We start from the raw sequence: 18,916 nt of genomic DNA, 5'->3' as shown, positions 1-18,916 counted from the left end.
ATAGATAGCTAGAGGCAGTTTCGTGCAATCGATTAAGCGTCCAAAGAATGTATTTACCATTCCTTCCGGTTTCCCTATTGATTTCCATAGAGCAAAGACTAATAGATAGCTAGAGGCAGTTTCGTGCAATCGATTAAGCGTCCAAAGAATGTATTTACCATTCCTTCCGGTTTCCCTATTGATTTCCATAGAGCAAAGACTAATAGATAGCTAGAGGCAGTTTCGTGCAATCGATTAAGCGTCCAAAGAATGTATTTACCATTCCTTCCGGTTTCCCTATTGATTTCCATAGAGCAAAGACTAATAGATAGCTAGAGGCAGTTTCGTGCAATCGATTAAGCGTCCAAAGAATGTATTTACCATTCCTTCCGGTTTCCCTATTGATTTCCATAGAGCAAAGACTAATAGATAGCTAGAGGCAGTTTCGTGCAATCGATTAAGCGTCCAAAGAATGTATTTACCATTCCTTCCGGTTTCCCTATTGATTTCCATAGAGCAAAGACTAATAGATAGCTAGATGCAGTTTCGTGCAATCGATTAAGCGTCCAAAGAATGTATTTACCATTCCTTCCGGTTTCCCTATTGATTTCCATAGAGCAAAGACTAATAGATAGCTAGAGGCAGTTTCGTGCAATCGATTAAGCGTCCAAAGAATGTATTTACCATTCCTTCCGGTTTCCCTATTGATTTCCATAGAGCAAAGACTAATAGATAGCTAGATGCAGTTTCGTGCAATCGATTAAGCGTCCAAAGAATGTATTTACCATTCCTTCCGGTTTCCCTATTGATTTCCATAGAGCAAAGACTAATAGATAGCTAGAGGCAGTTTCGTGCAATCGATTAAGCGTCCAAAGAATGTATTTACCATTCCTTCCGGTTTCCCTATTGATTTCCATAGAGCAAAGACTAATAGATAGCTAGAGGCAGTTTCGTGCAATCGATTAAGCGTCCAAAGAATGTATTTACCATTCCTTCCGGTTTCCCTATTGATTTCCATAGAGCAAAGACTAATAGATAGCTAGAGGCAGTTTCGTGCAATCGATTAAGCGTCCAAAGAATGTATTTACCATTCCTTCCGGTTTCCCTATTGATTTCCATAGAGCAAAGACTAATAGATAGCTAGATGCAGTTTCGTGCAATCGATTAAGCGTCCAAAGAATGTATTTACCATTCCTTCCGGTTTCCCTATTGATTTCCATAGAGCAAAGACTAATAGATAGCTAGAGGCAGTTTCGTGCAATCGATTAAGCGTCCAAAGAATGTATTTACCATTCCTTCCGGTTTCCCTATTGATTTCCATAGAGCAAAGACTAATAGATAGCTAGATGCAGTTTCGTGCAATCGATTAAGCGTCCAAAGAATGTATTTACCATTCCTTCCGGTTTCCCTATTGATTTCCATAGAGCAAAGACTAATAGATAGCTAGATGCAGTTTCGTGCAATCGATTAAGCGTCCAAAGAATGTATTTACCATTCCTTCCGGTTTCCCTATTGATTTCCATAGAGCAAAGACTAATAGATAGCTAGAGGCAGTTTCGTGCAATCGATTAAGCGTCCAAAGAATGTATTTACCATTCCTTCCGGTTTCCCTATTGATTTCCATAGAGCAAAGACTAATAGATAGCTAGATGCAGTTTCGTGCAATCGATTAAGCGTCCAAAGAATGTATTTACCATTCCTTCCGGTTTCCCTATTGATTTCCATAGAGCAAAGACTAATAGATAGCTAGAGGCAGTTTCGTGCAATCGATTAAGCGTCCAAAGAATGTATTTACCATTCCTTCCGGTTTCCCTATTGATTTCCATAGAGCAAAGACTAATAGATAGCTAGAGGCAGTTTCGTGCAATCGATTAAGCGTCCAAAGAATGTATTTACCATTCCTTCCGGTTTCCCTATTGATTTCCATAGAGCAAAGACTAATAGATAGCTAGAGGCAGTTTCGTGCAATCGATTAAGCGTCCAAAGAATGTATTTACCATTCCTTCCGGTTTCCCTATTGATTTCCATAGAGCAAAGACTAATAGATAGCTAGATGCAGTTTCGTGCAATCGATTAAGCGTCCAAAGAATGTATTTACCATTCCTTCCGGTTTCCCTATTGATTTCCATAGAGCAAAGACTAATAGATAGCTAGAGGCAGTTTCGTGCAATCGATTAAGCGTCCAAAGAATGTATTTACCATTCCTTCCGGTTTCCCTATTGATTTCCATAGAGCAAAGACTAATAGATAGCTAGAGGCAGTTTCGTGCAATCGATTAAGCGTCCAAAGAATGTATTTACCATTCCTTCCGGTTTCCCTATTGATTTCCATAGAGCAAAGACTAATAGATAGCTAGAGGCAGTTTCGTGCAATCGATTAAGCGTCCAAAGAATGTATTTACCATTCCTTCCGGTTTCCCTATTGATTTCCATAGAGCAAAGACTAATAGATAGCTAGATGCAGTTTCGTGCAATCGATTAAGCGTCCAAAGAATGTATTTACCATTCCTTCCGGTTTCCCTATTGATTTCCATAGAGCAAAGACTAATAGATAGCTAGAGGCAGTTTCGTGCAATCGATTAAGCGTCCAAAGAATGTATTTACCATTCCTTCCGGTTTCCCTATTGATTTCCATAGAGCAAAGACTAATAGATAGCTAGATGCAGTTTCGTGCAATCGATTAAGCGTCCAAAGAATGTATTTACCATTCCTTCCGGTTTCCCTATTGATTTCCATAGAGCAAAGACTAATAGATAGCTAGAGGCAGTTTCGTGCAATCGATTAAGCGTCCAAAGAATGTATTTACCATTACTTCCGGTTTCCCTATTGATTTCCATAGAGCAAAGACTAATAGATAGCTAGAGGCAGTTTCGTGCAATCGATTAAGCGTCCAAAGAATGTATTTACCATTCCTTCCGGTTTCCCTATTGATTTCCATAGAGCAAAGACTAATAGATAGCTAGATGCAGTTTCGTGCAATCGATTAAGCGTCCAAAGAATGTATTTACCATTCCTTCCGGTTTCCCTATTGATTTCCATAGAGCAAAGACTAATAGATAGCTAGAGGCAGTTTCGTGCAATCGATTAAGCGTCCAAAGAATGTATTTACCATTCCTTCCGGTTTCCCTATTGATTTCCATAGAGCAAAGACTAATAGATAGCTAGATGCAGTTTCGTGCAATCGATTAAGCGTCCAAAGAATGTATTTACCATTCCTTCCGGTTTCCCTATTGATTTCCATAGAGCAAAGACTAATAGATAGCTAGAGGCAGTTTCGTGCAATCGATTAAGCGTCCAAAGAATGTATTTCAACTCCAAGTTTATTAGTGTAATGCAACCGGATGTAGAAATTATTGCCACTTCCGTTTAGAATATTCAATTTGACACAACAAAAACGGTGAGAGAAAGCAAGAAATGGCATTTTGGTACGTCAGCGTCCCAGGTGTAAGTTCTATATGTGACGCTATTCCTGTATTTGAAGTGAAATTTACAGACCTAGTATCACCAATTACAATGTTGAGTTCGTATAGTTTGGAAGTCTACCGACAGGGGCGTCATTTAGGGGAGGAGGAAGGAGAGGCAATTGCCTTCGCCCCAAGAGTTAGAGGAATACATATACTTTAATCGATTCTCTACTAATATACTAGAAAAAAAAAAAAAAAAAACGAAAGTCTTATGTCGGTGGTGCTCTTACGCCCCCCCTCCCCAGCGAGGTTTGAAATTACGCCCCTGCTACCGTAGTTTCACAGCGTGAAACGTAACTCAATTGTTTACTACTACTGCATAGTACAACCGCTAATTATTACATGCGTTCAAACAGATCATCAATGTTTGTTGTAAATAACTGAATTTATTCATGACGATGGAATGGTAGCAGTTTTATCTACTAATATTAGAGTGCATTTCTTAGTTTACTTTTCTGTTTGTTAAAACTCAAATCTTGGAACTTAAATTTAACACTCTAGTATACTAATTACAGATAGAAATCTGAAATGAATTTCTTTAGTTTATTGTCCTACGATTATGTTCTTTCGGCTAAAGGAGACGGAAAGTAAATGATGGTAAAATTTAACTTTTTGTGTGCTCTCCCACGAGAATCGAAACAGGATTACGGGTACCAAAGATACACACCCTAGCCACTTTTCCAGCGGAAGGGCTTTCGTACAGATACTTAAACAAGGAGTCTAAAGATACGTGAAATACTGGAAATACTGAAAATTTGAAATGAATTTTTTTAAGTTTTACGTCCCACCGTTATAGCGCCTAGTCTAAAGGACACGGTGACGATGGGGAATGAATGAAATGGTGGAACGAATAAAGTGGGAGGAAACGGGAGAACACCGAGAAAACCCACGCACACGGTGTTTGTCCACCACAAAGTTCACTTGGCGCGAGCTGGGATCAAATCAAGGACTCCATGCACCAGAGGTGAATGCTTACCAGTGAGCCACTGCGGTTTCTTGGAAATACTGAAAATATGTTGGAAGTTATTGTGTAATAGTCAAAAATGTAAAAATTGCCTTTAAACTTTTCAAGATGCCAGCTTCATCATCTGGGTGTAGATGGTGGTAGGGCTAGCTTGCCTGAAAAACTAGGTAATTCCAGAAAGAAAATGGGTAGTGTTTATAAAATATTATATTTTAATTTATTTTGTATGCAACGTGTATTCATTAAATATTTGTGAAATGTCAAGACACTAGATCATCTAAATGTGTAAACATTAACATCAAACGTATTACTCTTTGATATTTGTAATTAATTGATGTACCTAACAGTGTTTCAGTACCAAATTATCTTCTGCGTAACAGTGTTTCTGTACGAAAGTAAAATGAATGTAAGTATTTGTAATACGGTGAAGTAGGTGAGGTAAGGGTTAGCGTGAAGACTGAATGAAAAAGAAAAAAAAAAAAAAAAAAGTGAGTGAGAGTTACAACAGACATTCTGGGAGAAATAATATCCAGATAGCACTGTTTTCTTCTTTTCTTTCTTTGATTTTAACTCACCAGTTTCTGTGCATTCTTTTCATTAGAATATTGAAGGACACTTCCCTTTTTCAAAATATTTTATAGCAGGGTTGGCTGGTTTAAACCAGCTGTTAAACTGGTTTAAACCAAAAAACGAAAAATGTAAGTGTAACTACTCGTAAACTCTTGACGAACACACATTTTTGAGTTATCACGTTTCACTCTCATATATTATTCGTACTATATTCAGATCTAAATTCTACATTCATTACTCAAAGAGATTATACTACAAAAGCATTTTTTTTATATATATATGTTTATGCATGTTTCTTTTGTGACTGTTTTGTAGTTTATTATTATTGCTAAGCAATTGCAATCAAAGGGAAATTATAAATATTGTTTCGTTTTATTAATGTTTACTATTGATAAAATACATCAAAATGCCGTACTTTTTTTTTTTTTTTTTTTTTTTTTTTTTTTTTTTTTACTAGGAGGTCATACAAACCCTATGAGAGGCAATTATTGGAATCAGAAGTATCTTTCGTTTCTATTTATATGTATAAATGGGTCATAGTCAGAGCGGACTCAAGTAATTCGTATATTTATTCACTTTTCTTACTGATATGTAAATTAAGTCGTTGTATTTCTTTAACATGGACTAATAAAGGTCGTAGTGAACTAACTTGGACTAAATTAGTTGTTCTATACTTTGCAGTACTTTGAAATTGTCCATATGTAATTCTGTATGATGGTTTCACTTGTGCAAATCTTGATCTTTTTTTGTCCTTCTGAAATGACTCTTGACGATTATATTAACAAGTGTGTAAAGATCACTACAACGTATTTTTATCATGACTCCTTCGTGAGTGAGTCGGGAGACGTATCGCATTTATGGCCAATTAGTCCCGGTTTCGAGTGCAAATGGGGGACAATTTCTCTCGGATGTAAGCCGAGAAGCAGTTTGGATTCCGCTTTAAGCTTATGTGACCCCTTCCAGTATAATCCGGTTGTTGCATAATAACACCAAGGCGAAACAAGCTTATTTCTGTCCATATGTGATATAAATGCATAGAGCAAATTATTTAAACAAACAAACAAAAAAAAAAGAAAAAAAGGGGGGGGTTAAACAAAAAAGCCGGGTTTAAGCAAAAATCTTTTTTTTTTTTGTTTTGTTTTTTTAAATAAAAACTATGGTTTTTGCCAACCCTGTTTTACAGGCTGTTAAACATCACAACATATATTCGTATGTGGCACTGACCTTTCTTTCAGTTCACCGTAGTATACTGGAATTTTTCGAGCAGGACACTGGAAATATCCAAATCATCTTCAGTAAAAAAAAAAAAAAAAAAAAAAAAAAGTACTGTATTTTCGCTGTAGCTTTGAGATTTACTTAGGAATAATGATCGAGTATTTGGTGGTTGTGCAGTCCAAAGCCTCACAGAAGTTGAGTTGCTTTTGAAAAAACACTCGATTTTGAAAGTCAGTATGTTTTTGACTTTTAATCTCTTGAATCACCCGACCGATCTCTATCAAATTTTCAACTTAGATGAGGTTCAGGCCTGGTAAGTTTCGTATCATTTCACTTTGACGGTGAGATGGGAGAGGTATATAAAGTAAATAAAACTTAATAACTCTTGAACCATCCGATTCATCTCCTTCAAATTTTCAACATAGATAAGGTTCGAGCTTGGAATGGTTTTCATTATTTCACTTCGACAGTGCAGCGTATGGGAAGGGGGAAATATATTAAAAAATGAAAATGAAAGTGACTATCTTTGTGACTTAATAACTTTTGAACCACTTGACCGATCTCTATCAAATTTTCAGCATAGATGAGGTTCGGACCTGGCATGGCTTTAATCGTATCACTTTGACTGTGCAACTTAGGAGAGGGGAAGATATTCAAAAATGATCGAAAATGATGGATATTTTACCGAATGTATCGTTCTCGGGATCGCTGACAAGAACTGTGACACTTCCGATGCTATTTATCTCGAAATTCAGCCTCGCAAATTGAGAGAGGAAGAGTGCGAGATATATAAAAATGATCGAAAATGACCAATATTAGTATCGAATCCGTAGTTTTCAGGGTCACTGTGATGAATAGTGACACTTGCGATCAAATTTAAGCCCATACCACTAAAAGCAAAAATAGCATATTTCATGGATACCAAACTCATGGGATAAGGAGTTGTGATTTTTTTTTTTTTTTTTTTTTTTAATTTTAAGCCAGTGAAGCCGGTAACCGATGCTAGTCCATTATAGTCAGTCGCATCCAATACTTTTGATCTTACCCAAATAACTTCTCTTTAGTACGTGTCATAAAAGCATTATTTTAAAAGACCTTTTCTTTTCCTTTTCCATGGTTTACTTTCATATTCTAGGTGTAGAGCAGCTTGAGTATTATGTTTCTGTCTACAATAGGTCTATACATGTATAGAACCGGATGTGATTTATCTGTTACCTCATCATGCAATAACTACCGAAGCAATTAAATTCGTTCGTTTCCTCCTACTTTCTCATTCCACCAATCCTTTCATCATCATTGACCTGCCTTAATTATCGTCTCCTTTAGCCTAAAGGGCATAAACGTGGGACGTTAAACTCAAAGGTTCCATTTTATTTTTTCTTCGTTCGTCCGACAAACAACAAGTCTTTAAGAACAGCTTAATGGATCAGCATGAGTTTTCGGCAGGAAGATCAAAATTTAGGAATGGAATTTGTTGATGGATCCACCAGAAGTGGTAGTAATAAATCCTTTCCGATTTTAACGTTGATCATCATAAAGGACGTAAACGGTAATTGATAGCGAGAAGCAGTTTCCTGTAATTGATTAAGTGTCTCGAGAATATGTTTCACGTCCATCCTTAACTCTCTACTGAACCGGAAGTGACAGAAATCCACTCCAACTGCCGGTTTCAATATTGGTGTACATAGAGCAAAAGCGAAGAAAGAAAGCTGAACTTTGTTTCTTTGGATCGATCTGTACATTCAGCATTCAGAGAATATATCCGATCTTCTCTTAACCTTCTGTTGAAACCAGAAGAGACAAAAATGAAGTGTCATTGAGAAGCACCTATCCTATACGCCTTAAGACGCATGGTCATTCTCGAAATTTCATCAAGAAGCCTTAAAAGATAAGAGGAAACTTGTACTATTTCTCATATATTGTATTCAAGAGGATAATTTTATAATAATAGGTAATAGGAAAGTCAAAATTCCCGTGTACCATCTTTTTCTCTACCCTATAAACAAGAAAACTTTCAATATAATTTAATTTATTCTATTAAGTACTTGTGATGTACTTATAAGTTTCTTGGTGCTTGGGTCCCGGGTTCGGTTCCAGCCCCCGCCTAGTGAACTTTGTGGTGGACAAACACCGTGTGCATGGGTTTTCTCGGGGTGATCCCGTTTCCTCCCACTTTCTTCATTCCACCATTTCATTCGATATTCATCATCACCGTTTCCTTTACCCTAAACGGCATAACCGTGGGACGTAAAACTCAAAGATTTCATTTTATAGTTTTCTTGCATTCATACATGAAACATGATTGTTCTTTTCAATAAAATGCAGAATCTTATCTTTTATAAACTGGTAGATAGAATTTGAATCCATGCTAAAAAACATCATCTCTACGCAGGTTCGTGACGCTAAGTACCGAACCACAAAAGCATGAGTTTGGAAGTGCTTCATCTGTGTATTTTACTTCCTTGGTGATACTGTTTCCCACAGCCTCCAGTATGTCAGATATATATCTGCCTATATATATTCTATATATATATATACAGCACGGCGCTAAATTCGTTGTACAAAAGCAGAGTAGTGATTCCTGGGAGTAAAAGAAACAAAAAAGTTCCAATAAACATAGGGCGAAAATCCCATCGTTTACGTGTTATAGGCTGCCGAAATCATGAAAAAAAATGAATTTTATAGGTTCATAGCTCCCAAACTATGGGACCTACCTTGGTCGGGTGAAGACTTCACTTAGGAACTACTATGTGCCCTATCCAAAAATGTGTGTTTCAGAATCCCGAGGGGCTTCCACAACAATTTTTATAGAAAGTGTTTGACTACGAGCCTATGATATAAAGTACTCTCCAACTACCTCCATAAAAATTGTTGCGTGAGTACCTTAGAATTCTAAAACATGTATTTTTGGATAGAACACATACTAGTTCCTAAGTGAAGTCTTGACCCGACTACAGTAGTTCCCACAATTTTGGAGCTATAGACCTGTAAAATTCATTTTTCATGTTTTCGGCAGCCTATAACACGTAAACGTTGGGGTTTTTCGCCCTATATCAATTTTATTATTTATTTGGTAGCAACGTGCAGATACGGTATTGCTCTTGTAAGACAACGCATGTTACTCTGTGGCTGAGAAAAATAAATTTTTCTGTAAGCACAGATCCAAGAGACGTAAGAAGACATAGATCCTTACGTCTCTAGGTTCAATTTCTTGGACATGCACTGTATAAGACAATCTTATTTATTTATTTATTTAAAAAAAACTGAAGTACACCATGAAGCGCGTCGCGACATCACAAGGTATTGAATCACAAAATATAAGTACTCTGTGATGACAGAATTAAACCCGTTATCTGAAGAGCTCTGGAAGTATTCCTGTTGTCCCTACTTCCGTTAAGGAACAAACGACTCTTGCAAATCGTCAATTTGAGAGAATGATAAACTTATCCTTCCGTGGCAGATTTGGTATGGAAGGTAGCTCAAGTCAACCTGCTTCCTATCTTAGAGTTACTACTCTTATGCTCTGATCTATATACATCTTAAATCAAAGAGAAAAGAAATCATCCTTCTCAGGGTTTCTATTGACCTGGAATACCTGGAAAAGTCAGAGGATCCAAGTTACTTGTTAAAAGTCCTGGAAATGTCGGGGAATTCTATGAAAAGCTCAGAAAACCTGGAAAAGTCAGGGAATTTTGTACACGAACTTCTACTTGTTAGAACCTATTATTTTAAATCTTAACCCGGCTATTTCGTAGAGGATAGTTTATAAAATAAATTGTTTTACAAAACTTCTCTGCTTATACACGTGCTGTATACATGTATATTCATAGTAGATGAGGAACCCCCTAGTTGGGAAAAATATTGTTGCTTCTCTACATTATATATATATAGACTTAAAACCTGGAAAAGTCAAGGAATTCGTGTTCGCCAAATAAGTGGGAACCATGCCTCTGGTTGAGGAGATATTTGCTGCTGGAATGTGTTGACAAGAGGGTCTTAGGTATTAAAAATTATGTAAGCGCATAAGAGCATGATTAAAATTAACATATATATATATATATATATATATATATATATATATATACTTATCGATAAATCTCCCCGTGGGAAAACAACACTTCCCACACGTATCAGAACGACAAGCTAATTCGGTCTTCGGTGGCAAAGTAACAAGGATAAAAACGGATGAGAGGAAGAAGGTATGGAGAAAGAAATGCTTATCACCAAATAAATATAACCTAAATGATGGATGCTAAAATACCACGAGTAAAACAAGTGCGAAAGAATTGCACAGCCACGCTTCCTTCAACTAAGCCAATTCTTTCGCACTTGATCTACTCCTGGTATTTTAACATCTATCCTTTAGGTTATATTTATTTGGTAATAAGCATTTCTTTCTCCATACCTTCTTCCTTTCGTCCGTTTTTATCCTTGTTATATTACCACTGAAGACTGAAATAACTTGTTCTTCCGATACATGTGGAGAGTGTTGAGTTTTCCCACGGGTGGATTTATTGGTAAGTAACCAATTAGGATCTTAGGTAGTTGTTGAGGAATAATGTGATGGATTAGATATACTTTCCCCAAGTAGCCAAGCATGGGGTAGGGAGCATTAGGTGCGGTGAGGTTGAAGCTTTTGAAATGGATGTGTTAGTGGTGGTGGTCGTTGTGTACACCTGCCTCAAGGCGTTCACTGCTCAATTCAGGAAAGCTTCGGAAAGAACGATGTGACTTTGACTAGGTATTAAGACACGCTTGAGTTCTTTCAGTTCCGGTTGGCCATAGGCTCAAAATTAGGAGGATATCTGTGAATTGGAATCAGAGTAAAGATTAAAGTCATAATGAATGGACTGTTGGTTGTTCCTTCTTGATCTTGAGACCTAGAACGTCGTCAGTTTCATCTGAAAATTTTTGTTTGAGAGATATTCATGATACATTGTAGTTCTTAAAGATTTATAAACAAAGTGAAAGGTAAAACAAGCTGAAAGCCTACTTAACTTTTTTTATTATTATTATTATTATTATTATTATTATTATTATTATTATTATTATTATTATTATTATTATTATTATTATTATTATTATTATTGATTTATGTTTTAAAGAAATTTTCACAGAAAGTTTGCACTTGTTGCGTAATTACTAGATATTTATCGTTTGTACATCACTGTCTTTAGAATGAGGGTTGTATACGATCCATCAATTCCAAATATTTTCCCTTTTTTTTTTTTTTCTGAAAACGTGTTTTGATAACACGACATGGTGAGGTACTTCCGAAGGAGTGATGCTAAATGTTAAGACGACGAAATCTTAAGGTTTCCTCCTGAGCCTTGGTTCAGCGATAGAGTCTGCTAAGAATATGATGACATTGCAACATCGCATGTCACGTGGTAACAGAACTTCTAATAGAGGAAGACGTCATTGCTCGGCGTGGAATAGGGACAGCGTGTATAACTGGCAATCAGACGATTCGTGTTTAAATTCCACCACTAGTTCTATTTCTTTTCATGGTGCAAAATGTTACCTCGAGTTAATCGTAAAAGAAAATAATGAATGCACGTAAGAATAGTGAGCAGAGACAGAAATAAGCATACTTGCGTACAATGTAACTGTTTGAACGTGTTTAATTTGTGCTGGAAAGTGGCCATAAAGTTGTAAATGTTCTTTTCAGTTTTACGTCTCATAGTTATGCCGGCTAGGCTAAAGGAGACGTTCGTGATGAAAAATGAGTGCAAATAATCAAATTAATAAAGTGGGAGAAAACGGGTAAGCCCGAGGAAAGCCACGCATACTGTTTGTCCACCATGAAGTCCACTTGGCATGAGCTGGGATCGAACCAGGGACCCCACGCACCAGAGGTGAACACTTCACCACTGAAACACTGCGGCCTTTGTAGATGTTCTGAAATAAACTCTGAAAAGTTACATAACATATTTATGCATGATATGCTCATAGCAAGGTGTTGGGAGGCTCAATTCAATTCGCATGAGCCTCCTAACTACCTTGGTATGCGCATATTTGTCGGCATTCAGTGCACGTGAGCCCTGATTCGAGTCCCGATGTTGGTACACTAGAACAAAGGGACTACAGATGCAAGGAAGTATTGTAAGCACATGTGCGGTTATACTTTCATGAAAGGACACTTGTCAGAAAAAAATCAATAATGAAAAAAGTGTATCCGGATGTTGCATTTGAACACTAATCTCATGGTTGATAATTACAAATGGTACGCTAGTCTACGTCAAACAATGAAAAACTCTTTGTATTATACACTTTGTTGCTGAATAATTTGCTTCTGTACGACCAGAAAAAGACCCTGAAGATTAAATATCATATGTTTTTGTCTTGTTTGTATGGCTAGCACTACCCTCCGCTGCTCAGTGGCCAGTTTTAGAACATTAGATCGACGGTGTTAGGTAAAAGGTCGTAACTCTCAAAAAATTGAAAATGTGGATTTTTGTCTTATTCAGCTCACTATAGGTCAGGCCATAGGTGAGAAAAATATTGTAAGCTTGTGTGTGTTATTAAGGCAGATAAATCACTTTTTATACTTGTGTCTTGCAAGGATGTAAATGGAATTTCGAGGTTGCTTAGAAATAGTTGGAAATGTGGCTTACGACGTTTTATCTTAACACCGTCGAGATGTATTTGTCAAGTTTTTTTGAAGTGTGTGTAGTAGAAAAATTTAAAGTTTTTTCAAATCAAGGACAATAATTTTTGTAGCTAAAAGACTTCGGAAAAGTGGGGGGAGAGTGTGTTTTCAAATGTAAACAGTAGTCTGCAAACTTGTCATTAAAGTGAATGGAGGAGTAAGCACTTACGATGTAAGTACCAATAAATGAGGAAACCTGGGCATAAATCAGATGCTCGTTCAGAAATTTTCGAGAGATTAAATGATTTTATAGAGAATATTGTAGAAATAACAAATTGCATGTATTATGATTTTTTGCTTAATTTTTTGAGCTGGTTAATACTCAATATTTTTATATTAATAATAATGTATCGTTGTAGGCTGCCCTAGGAATACTGTTTTTCAAGGAAGGAACATCGTTGTTGTGGTGGTGTGGGACTATGATCGTCGTCTTAGGATTGGTTCTTATTGCTGAAGACAGTAAGACATCTCATGTAAAGACGAAACGTCTCTGAAAACAACTGTTTTGTCCACAGCTTATGCTGTTAAGTTAGGTAAGAAAGAAGTTGAATTATGCTGTTGTAAATTTTAAACTAATCTATAATTAGTGGTCTGGTTGGATATAGAAATATGAAATCCGCGTCATCTCTACCCGCACTCATAAATCCCTGTCCGTATCCGCAGATATGAGAAAACAAATATTTATAATTTGTTTGTTCTGGAATAATTATAAATTCAACAATAGTTTGCAACATAATTATAAATACCTTCTTTATGATTTTGTGAATCACAAATACAAGGCCCATTCAATAAATAACCGGAAAAGTTTTATAAAAAATAGAAAGCTTAGACAGAGTATGTGCTTGTTTGTTATATTTTGGTTGAGTCTTACAACTATTATTAGATGGGCCTAGCACACCCGTCTCGCGAACGTGATGCTGGGAATCAGTGAAACAAGATGGCGCCATTTTTGCAGGTTTGTGTCAACGTGGAACAGAGGAGTGTCCATTTCTCTTCTCCATTACATTTTTCCTAAGTGAAGGGTTGAAAGCAATCGAAATTCAACGTCGGATGGAAGTGCAATATGTTGAAAGTTGTTTGAGTCGAACACAAGTGTACGAGTGGGCAGATGAATTCAAACGGGATGTAACAAGTATTGAAGATTCGCCACGCCCAGTACGCTGCATCTGCTAATTCCGTTTCGACTTATCTGCCCACACGTACACTTGTGTTCGACGCAAGCAACTTTCAATATATTGCACTACCATCCGACGGTGAATTTCGATTGGTTTCAATCCTTCAGCGAACAAATCTAATGACACTCTGTTCTTCTACGTTGGTGCAAACCTACAAGGGTGTTGCCATCTTGTTTCACTGATGTGCAGCATCCCGTTCACGAAGCAGGCGTGCCAGGCCCATCTGATAATAGATCTAAGACACACACACACAAAAAGGAACCTGTCGAAGTTTTGTATTTTTTATACAAGTTTTCCGGTTATTTATTTAATGAACCTTGAAATATCAGTAACATGAAGCACAATTTTTTCCCATGCTATCTAAGTCAATTACTACAAATAAAATGAAATAGAATCAATGCAGAAAAAATTCTGAAATTAATGGAAAACATACCTGTAGGTAGTTACTTTATGTACCCTCGAGTGGAGGTTTTTCTGTCAATTGATTTTGGAGCAAATCGCTATTTATGTATATCTCATTACTCATAAGACATCAGTTTTCATTCAGAACACAAAGATTAAATGGAGATAAAAGATCTTTGACAAATGAGAATAAAGTATTTGAAACAAACTCGCATGAAATCACATTACACAGGACTTTAAAAGCAAATCCATCCTTGCCATCCACCTGTCTCTTGCCTTATGAAGAATTCTGATTATAGAGAGAGTATACTGAAACTAGTGGTAATCCAGATAAACAACTTTTTGAGCAGTAATACAGAGGTTGTTCAGTCTACATTTTGCCAGTTTCGACTTAGCTAAAAATTTAGAAGAATCCATGGCGCCAGGTCCGTAAGTGCTCGGTGTGTTTCCCTTGGTTCCTAACAATAGCCCAACAGCGTAATCTCCACTGTAATAAGCTTCTCTGAAGTACTGGGAGGGGAATCTTGTCCCATTCTCTTTGCACAGCTTTCCAAAGTCCTTCCACAGTTGTCACACGCCGTTTTCCCAAAGCCCGTTTCAGCAATCCAAATCCACAATAGTCCATAGGACTTACATCTGGAGATTTAACACGTATCTCATTGAAAGCTATCACCTGTATACCACTTCCCTCGTCCATCTCCCTGTAAAATGCGAGAGACGATCGTGAGATATGTGATGAGGCCTTGTCCATGTGAATGCGCATCAGATTGGCGTCATTTCCGTACATTGTTGGAATCTCATGCTCGTAGATCTGCCGCATGATCTGCTCCTGAAAATACTGCGAATTTATTTTGCAGTTCTTCGCCAACCTACGAATCTTCAGTTTACCTCGGTAACAGTAGTCAGTAACTACCATGAACCCTTTTGGGAAGGATTCCTTACAGACACAGACTCACCTTCTGAAGTTCTTGGCGTCTTTCTCTCGGTACCTAATGTCTCTCGGTTTGCCGCAATCGGAAAGATAAATCCATGCTTTATCGAGCGTTACGACGTACATATACCTTTGTTTTGCCAGATGCCGTTCGTGCAGCTTCCGGGCGTTACACTTTCGTTCCTTTTGGTGGGCATCCGTGAGAAGATGGCCGCGACACTTTCATGACTTTTCCAGGTTGAGTTAATGCTATAACTTCCGGCTCACAGTCCCCAAAGACATGTCAAGACGATTAGCCATACACCTTTGTGTTGGCGGATTTTCTTGCATTGCCATTTTGCGAAGTTTCCTCGGCATGGTGGAGGTGGTCTTGGTGCATACCCGCTTCCTAGGCAACTTCGTTGGTGATCCAAATGGTGGAGCTTCGTTGCCTTTGTACTTTTTAATAACATTTTTTATTCCACTTAAACTGATGTTGCAACCATTCTTCTTGCACTGTTTTCTAATGACAGAAACACTAAAGTGGGCGTCATAAAGAGCCGCAACATAGCCTTCCCAAAACCGGCTTAGTTTGGGCGGCATTTTGGTCAGAGAGCGGAAACACACACTTGGAAACAAATTTAACACAACATTCACAACAATGGTCCTGTTTTGTGCGTTATTGTCGTCCGCGCGGAAAAACAACTCCGTTCCCAGGAAGCCACTGCACAATACTGCAGGACGCCATGAGCCAAGTCGGGTGAGTTCATTCTGCCCGGGAGGAGGAAGGAACAAAATCGGCCAAACGTAGGCTGAACAACCTCTGTAATTGCGATTAATGTATTCATTAGAATTCCTGTACAGATGGTAGTATGTACAATTGAACATAGAGACATACCAGCTAATTTGTGAGTAAACCTGAGAGACAATTTTCTTGTTCCAATTTCGATGAACTGAAAATGAAATGAAATCTTTAAATTTTATGTCTCACGGTTATGCCAGTTAGCTAAAGCAGACGGTGATGATGAGAAATGAAGGAAATGCTGGAATGAAAAAAGTGGGAGGAGACGGGAGAACCCCGACAAAACCCACCCACACGGTGTTTGTCCACCGCAAATATCACTTGGTGCGAGTTACAATCGAACCAAGGAGTCCATGCACCACTAAGATCCTTCGATCAATTGAATCTTTCGTAGAAAGTAGGATATGGTATGTAGTGAAGTAGTCGTATTGCTATATGTAAACATTCCTAAGCAACGTGATACCTTTGTTTAATGAATAAGAAGCTTTTGTAAACGTAAGAGAAGCTCTTTTGGAGCTGTCTCGTAATTTGAACCTTGTGTCAATTAAAGAAATAAGAAACTGTCAATTTAATGTGAGATATGGATGTTGGACAATACTTTAACTGTTGGAAGGCAGAGAGACATGTCAAATAACTTTTAGAAACATGAGAAACATGAAAGAAAAGGATAGAATTTGAAATTGACAAGCTTTTTGTAACACTGTTACAATTTGAACCTTGTGTCATTAAAAGAAAGAAGAAAGTGTGAGTTGAAGATGACATATGTGTGTTTGAAAATAGTCTAACAGCAGGAAGTGAGACAGACATGTCAAATAATTTAGTTTTTATGTATTTAGAAACATGGGAAACTCTGGATAAAGAACAATTGTTAAAAGCACAGCTATATGCTAGGTATAGGTTAGAATGGCGGGGGAGTGAGAGAGCCCTTTGATGCCTACTAAAGAAAGAAACATAGACACAGCTGTGCTGTAATTTTGGGTGCTCTAGCTTGTTGCAGGAGACGAAGTGTACTGTCCATGGAGTAAAAGATTTTGTTTAATTGAGGCTGTAACTTGCACCCTACGGAGAGATACCGCTCATTATTTTGAGAACAGAGAATGTAAGAAAGAGATAGTTACGTGTCACTTTTAAAAGTTAATGTATTGCCCCATACTGAGGGACTGCTTATAAGATTGCATGGGAACTGTAATGTCCTTTTGAGCAAAGGACCAGTTTAAATTAACGTGGGATTTGTTAGGGAATAGTTAAGAGACATGTAGAAAATTACTACAATAGAAAGCGAAACATTTTTTGTGCAGATGAGAAAACGTCATGTTACTTGCGACTCACCTGTATGTCTAACTCTTTTTAGAAAAGAAAGAAAGAATTGAAATAGTTGAAAAAAAAAAAAAAAAAGATCTTTTGAGTTGTTAGGATGTAGAAAGTTATTTGAGAAAACGTATGTGACATTTATTGTTGATGGTTGAGACCCCCTGTAATTTTGAGTTGAACGTAACTCTTTAAAAAAAAAAAAAGATTTTTCTGACTTGTTAGACAGAAAAATGTTTTGTACCCTGATAGAATGAAAAAAGAAAGAAAGAAAAAGCCCTTTTTCTGGAAAAGATTCTTGTTAACTTTAAAGAATAGTGAATCTACTGCTTTAAAAAAAAAAAAAAGAGGTTGTGAGTAAGATTGCTAATATGCCAATGGTTTAACAGAGGGAGAAAAAAAAGAAAAAAGTATTGTTGAAGTTAGGGATACTATCATGAATGGATTTTTGTAGTTTTGAAAAGGAGTGTGAGAAACTTACGTGGAAAATAAGAGAATATTTGCAATAAAAATATAGATATTTTGGGGTTATGGATTTGTTTGAAGTTTTAATTTAGTTGAATTTTTATGTCATATAGTTGAAAAGATGCAGATGAGAAGAGACAAGATTGATTTGATATTATATTATAGTTGAGAAAAAAATAGAATAAAATATGGGAAAATATATATGCTGTGAGCTGAGGATTGGACCATAGATGTGTGAAACATTAATGATAAATAATTTATTACTGATGTGATAATGGGATTAATATTGTTTGGGAAGAAACATAAATAGTTTGAGAATTCGAAGGAACACAATATGAATTGAATGGATTTTGACTTGACTTGATGGTAGTTTTGCGTTGGTTTGAACAGCGAAGCTATATGAGACATGGACTTAGTGAATAATAAGGGTGTAATACGGATGATTACAATTTTATATTTTTGTAGTTGGAATATTGGAAAATGAAATCTTTGAGTTTATGTTGCATGCTTATTTTGGTTAGGGTAAGGGAGATGGTGATGATGAGTAATGAGTAAAATGGTGAAATGAGAAAGTTGGAGGAAAATGCAAGATGATAGTATTTAGATGCTTTTTTACAATGACGTAGTAGCTAGGGCGCACACCTTTAATGCGTGTGTGGGTTAAGCTAAAGGAGACGATGATAATGAGAGATGAGTAAAATGGTGAAATGAGAAAGTGAGAGGAAATGGGAGAATTGCGAGAAAATGCATGATGAGAGTATTTAGATGCTTTTTTACACTATATAGTAGCTAGGGCGCACACCTTTGGTACGTGTGCGGGTTAGGTTAAAGGAGACAATGATAATGAGAGATGAGTGAAATGATGAAAACGGGAGAACCCCGAGAAAACTAACGAGCACGGTGTTTGTTTACCATAAAGTTGAATTGATTAGGTCGGGGATTGAACCTTTGGTACCTTAGATGGATTATTATATAACGTGAATTATAGATATGTAATGTATTAGTGAAAGA

General features: G+C 37.0%; 1 protein-coding gene across 2 annotated transcripts in view; it reads left to right on the top strand.

Annotated features, from left to right (window-relative positions):
- LOC145675557 (uncharacterized) overlaps nucleotides 1–18,916 on the top strand; it is a 77,606-nt gene that overhangs the window by 12,955 nt on the left and 45,735 nt on the right. For both annotated transcript variants that reach the window (XM_081746063.1, XM_081746064.1), the window contains exon 3: nucleotides 13,203–13,376. In XM_081746063.1, the coding sequence (XP_081602189.1) occupies nucleotides 13,203–13,337 (135 nt within the window). In that variant the 3' untranslated portion in view covers nucleotides 13,338–13,376. The remainder of the gene's footprint in view (nucleotides 1–13,202; nucleotides 13,377–18,916) is intronic.

This window comes from Thermobia domestica, chromosome 18, assembly GCF_964235325.1.
Source record: "Thermobia domestica chromosome 18, izTheDome1.hap1.1, whole genome shotgun sequence".
Classification (NCBI taxonomy): domain Eukaryota; kingdom Metazoa; phylum Arthropoda; class Insecta; order Zygentoma; family Lepismatidae; genus Thermobia; species Thermobia domestica.
This window is presented reverse-complemented; position numbering and strand designations above follow the sequence as displayed.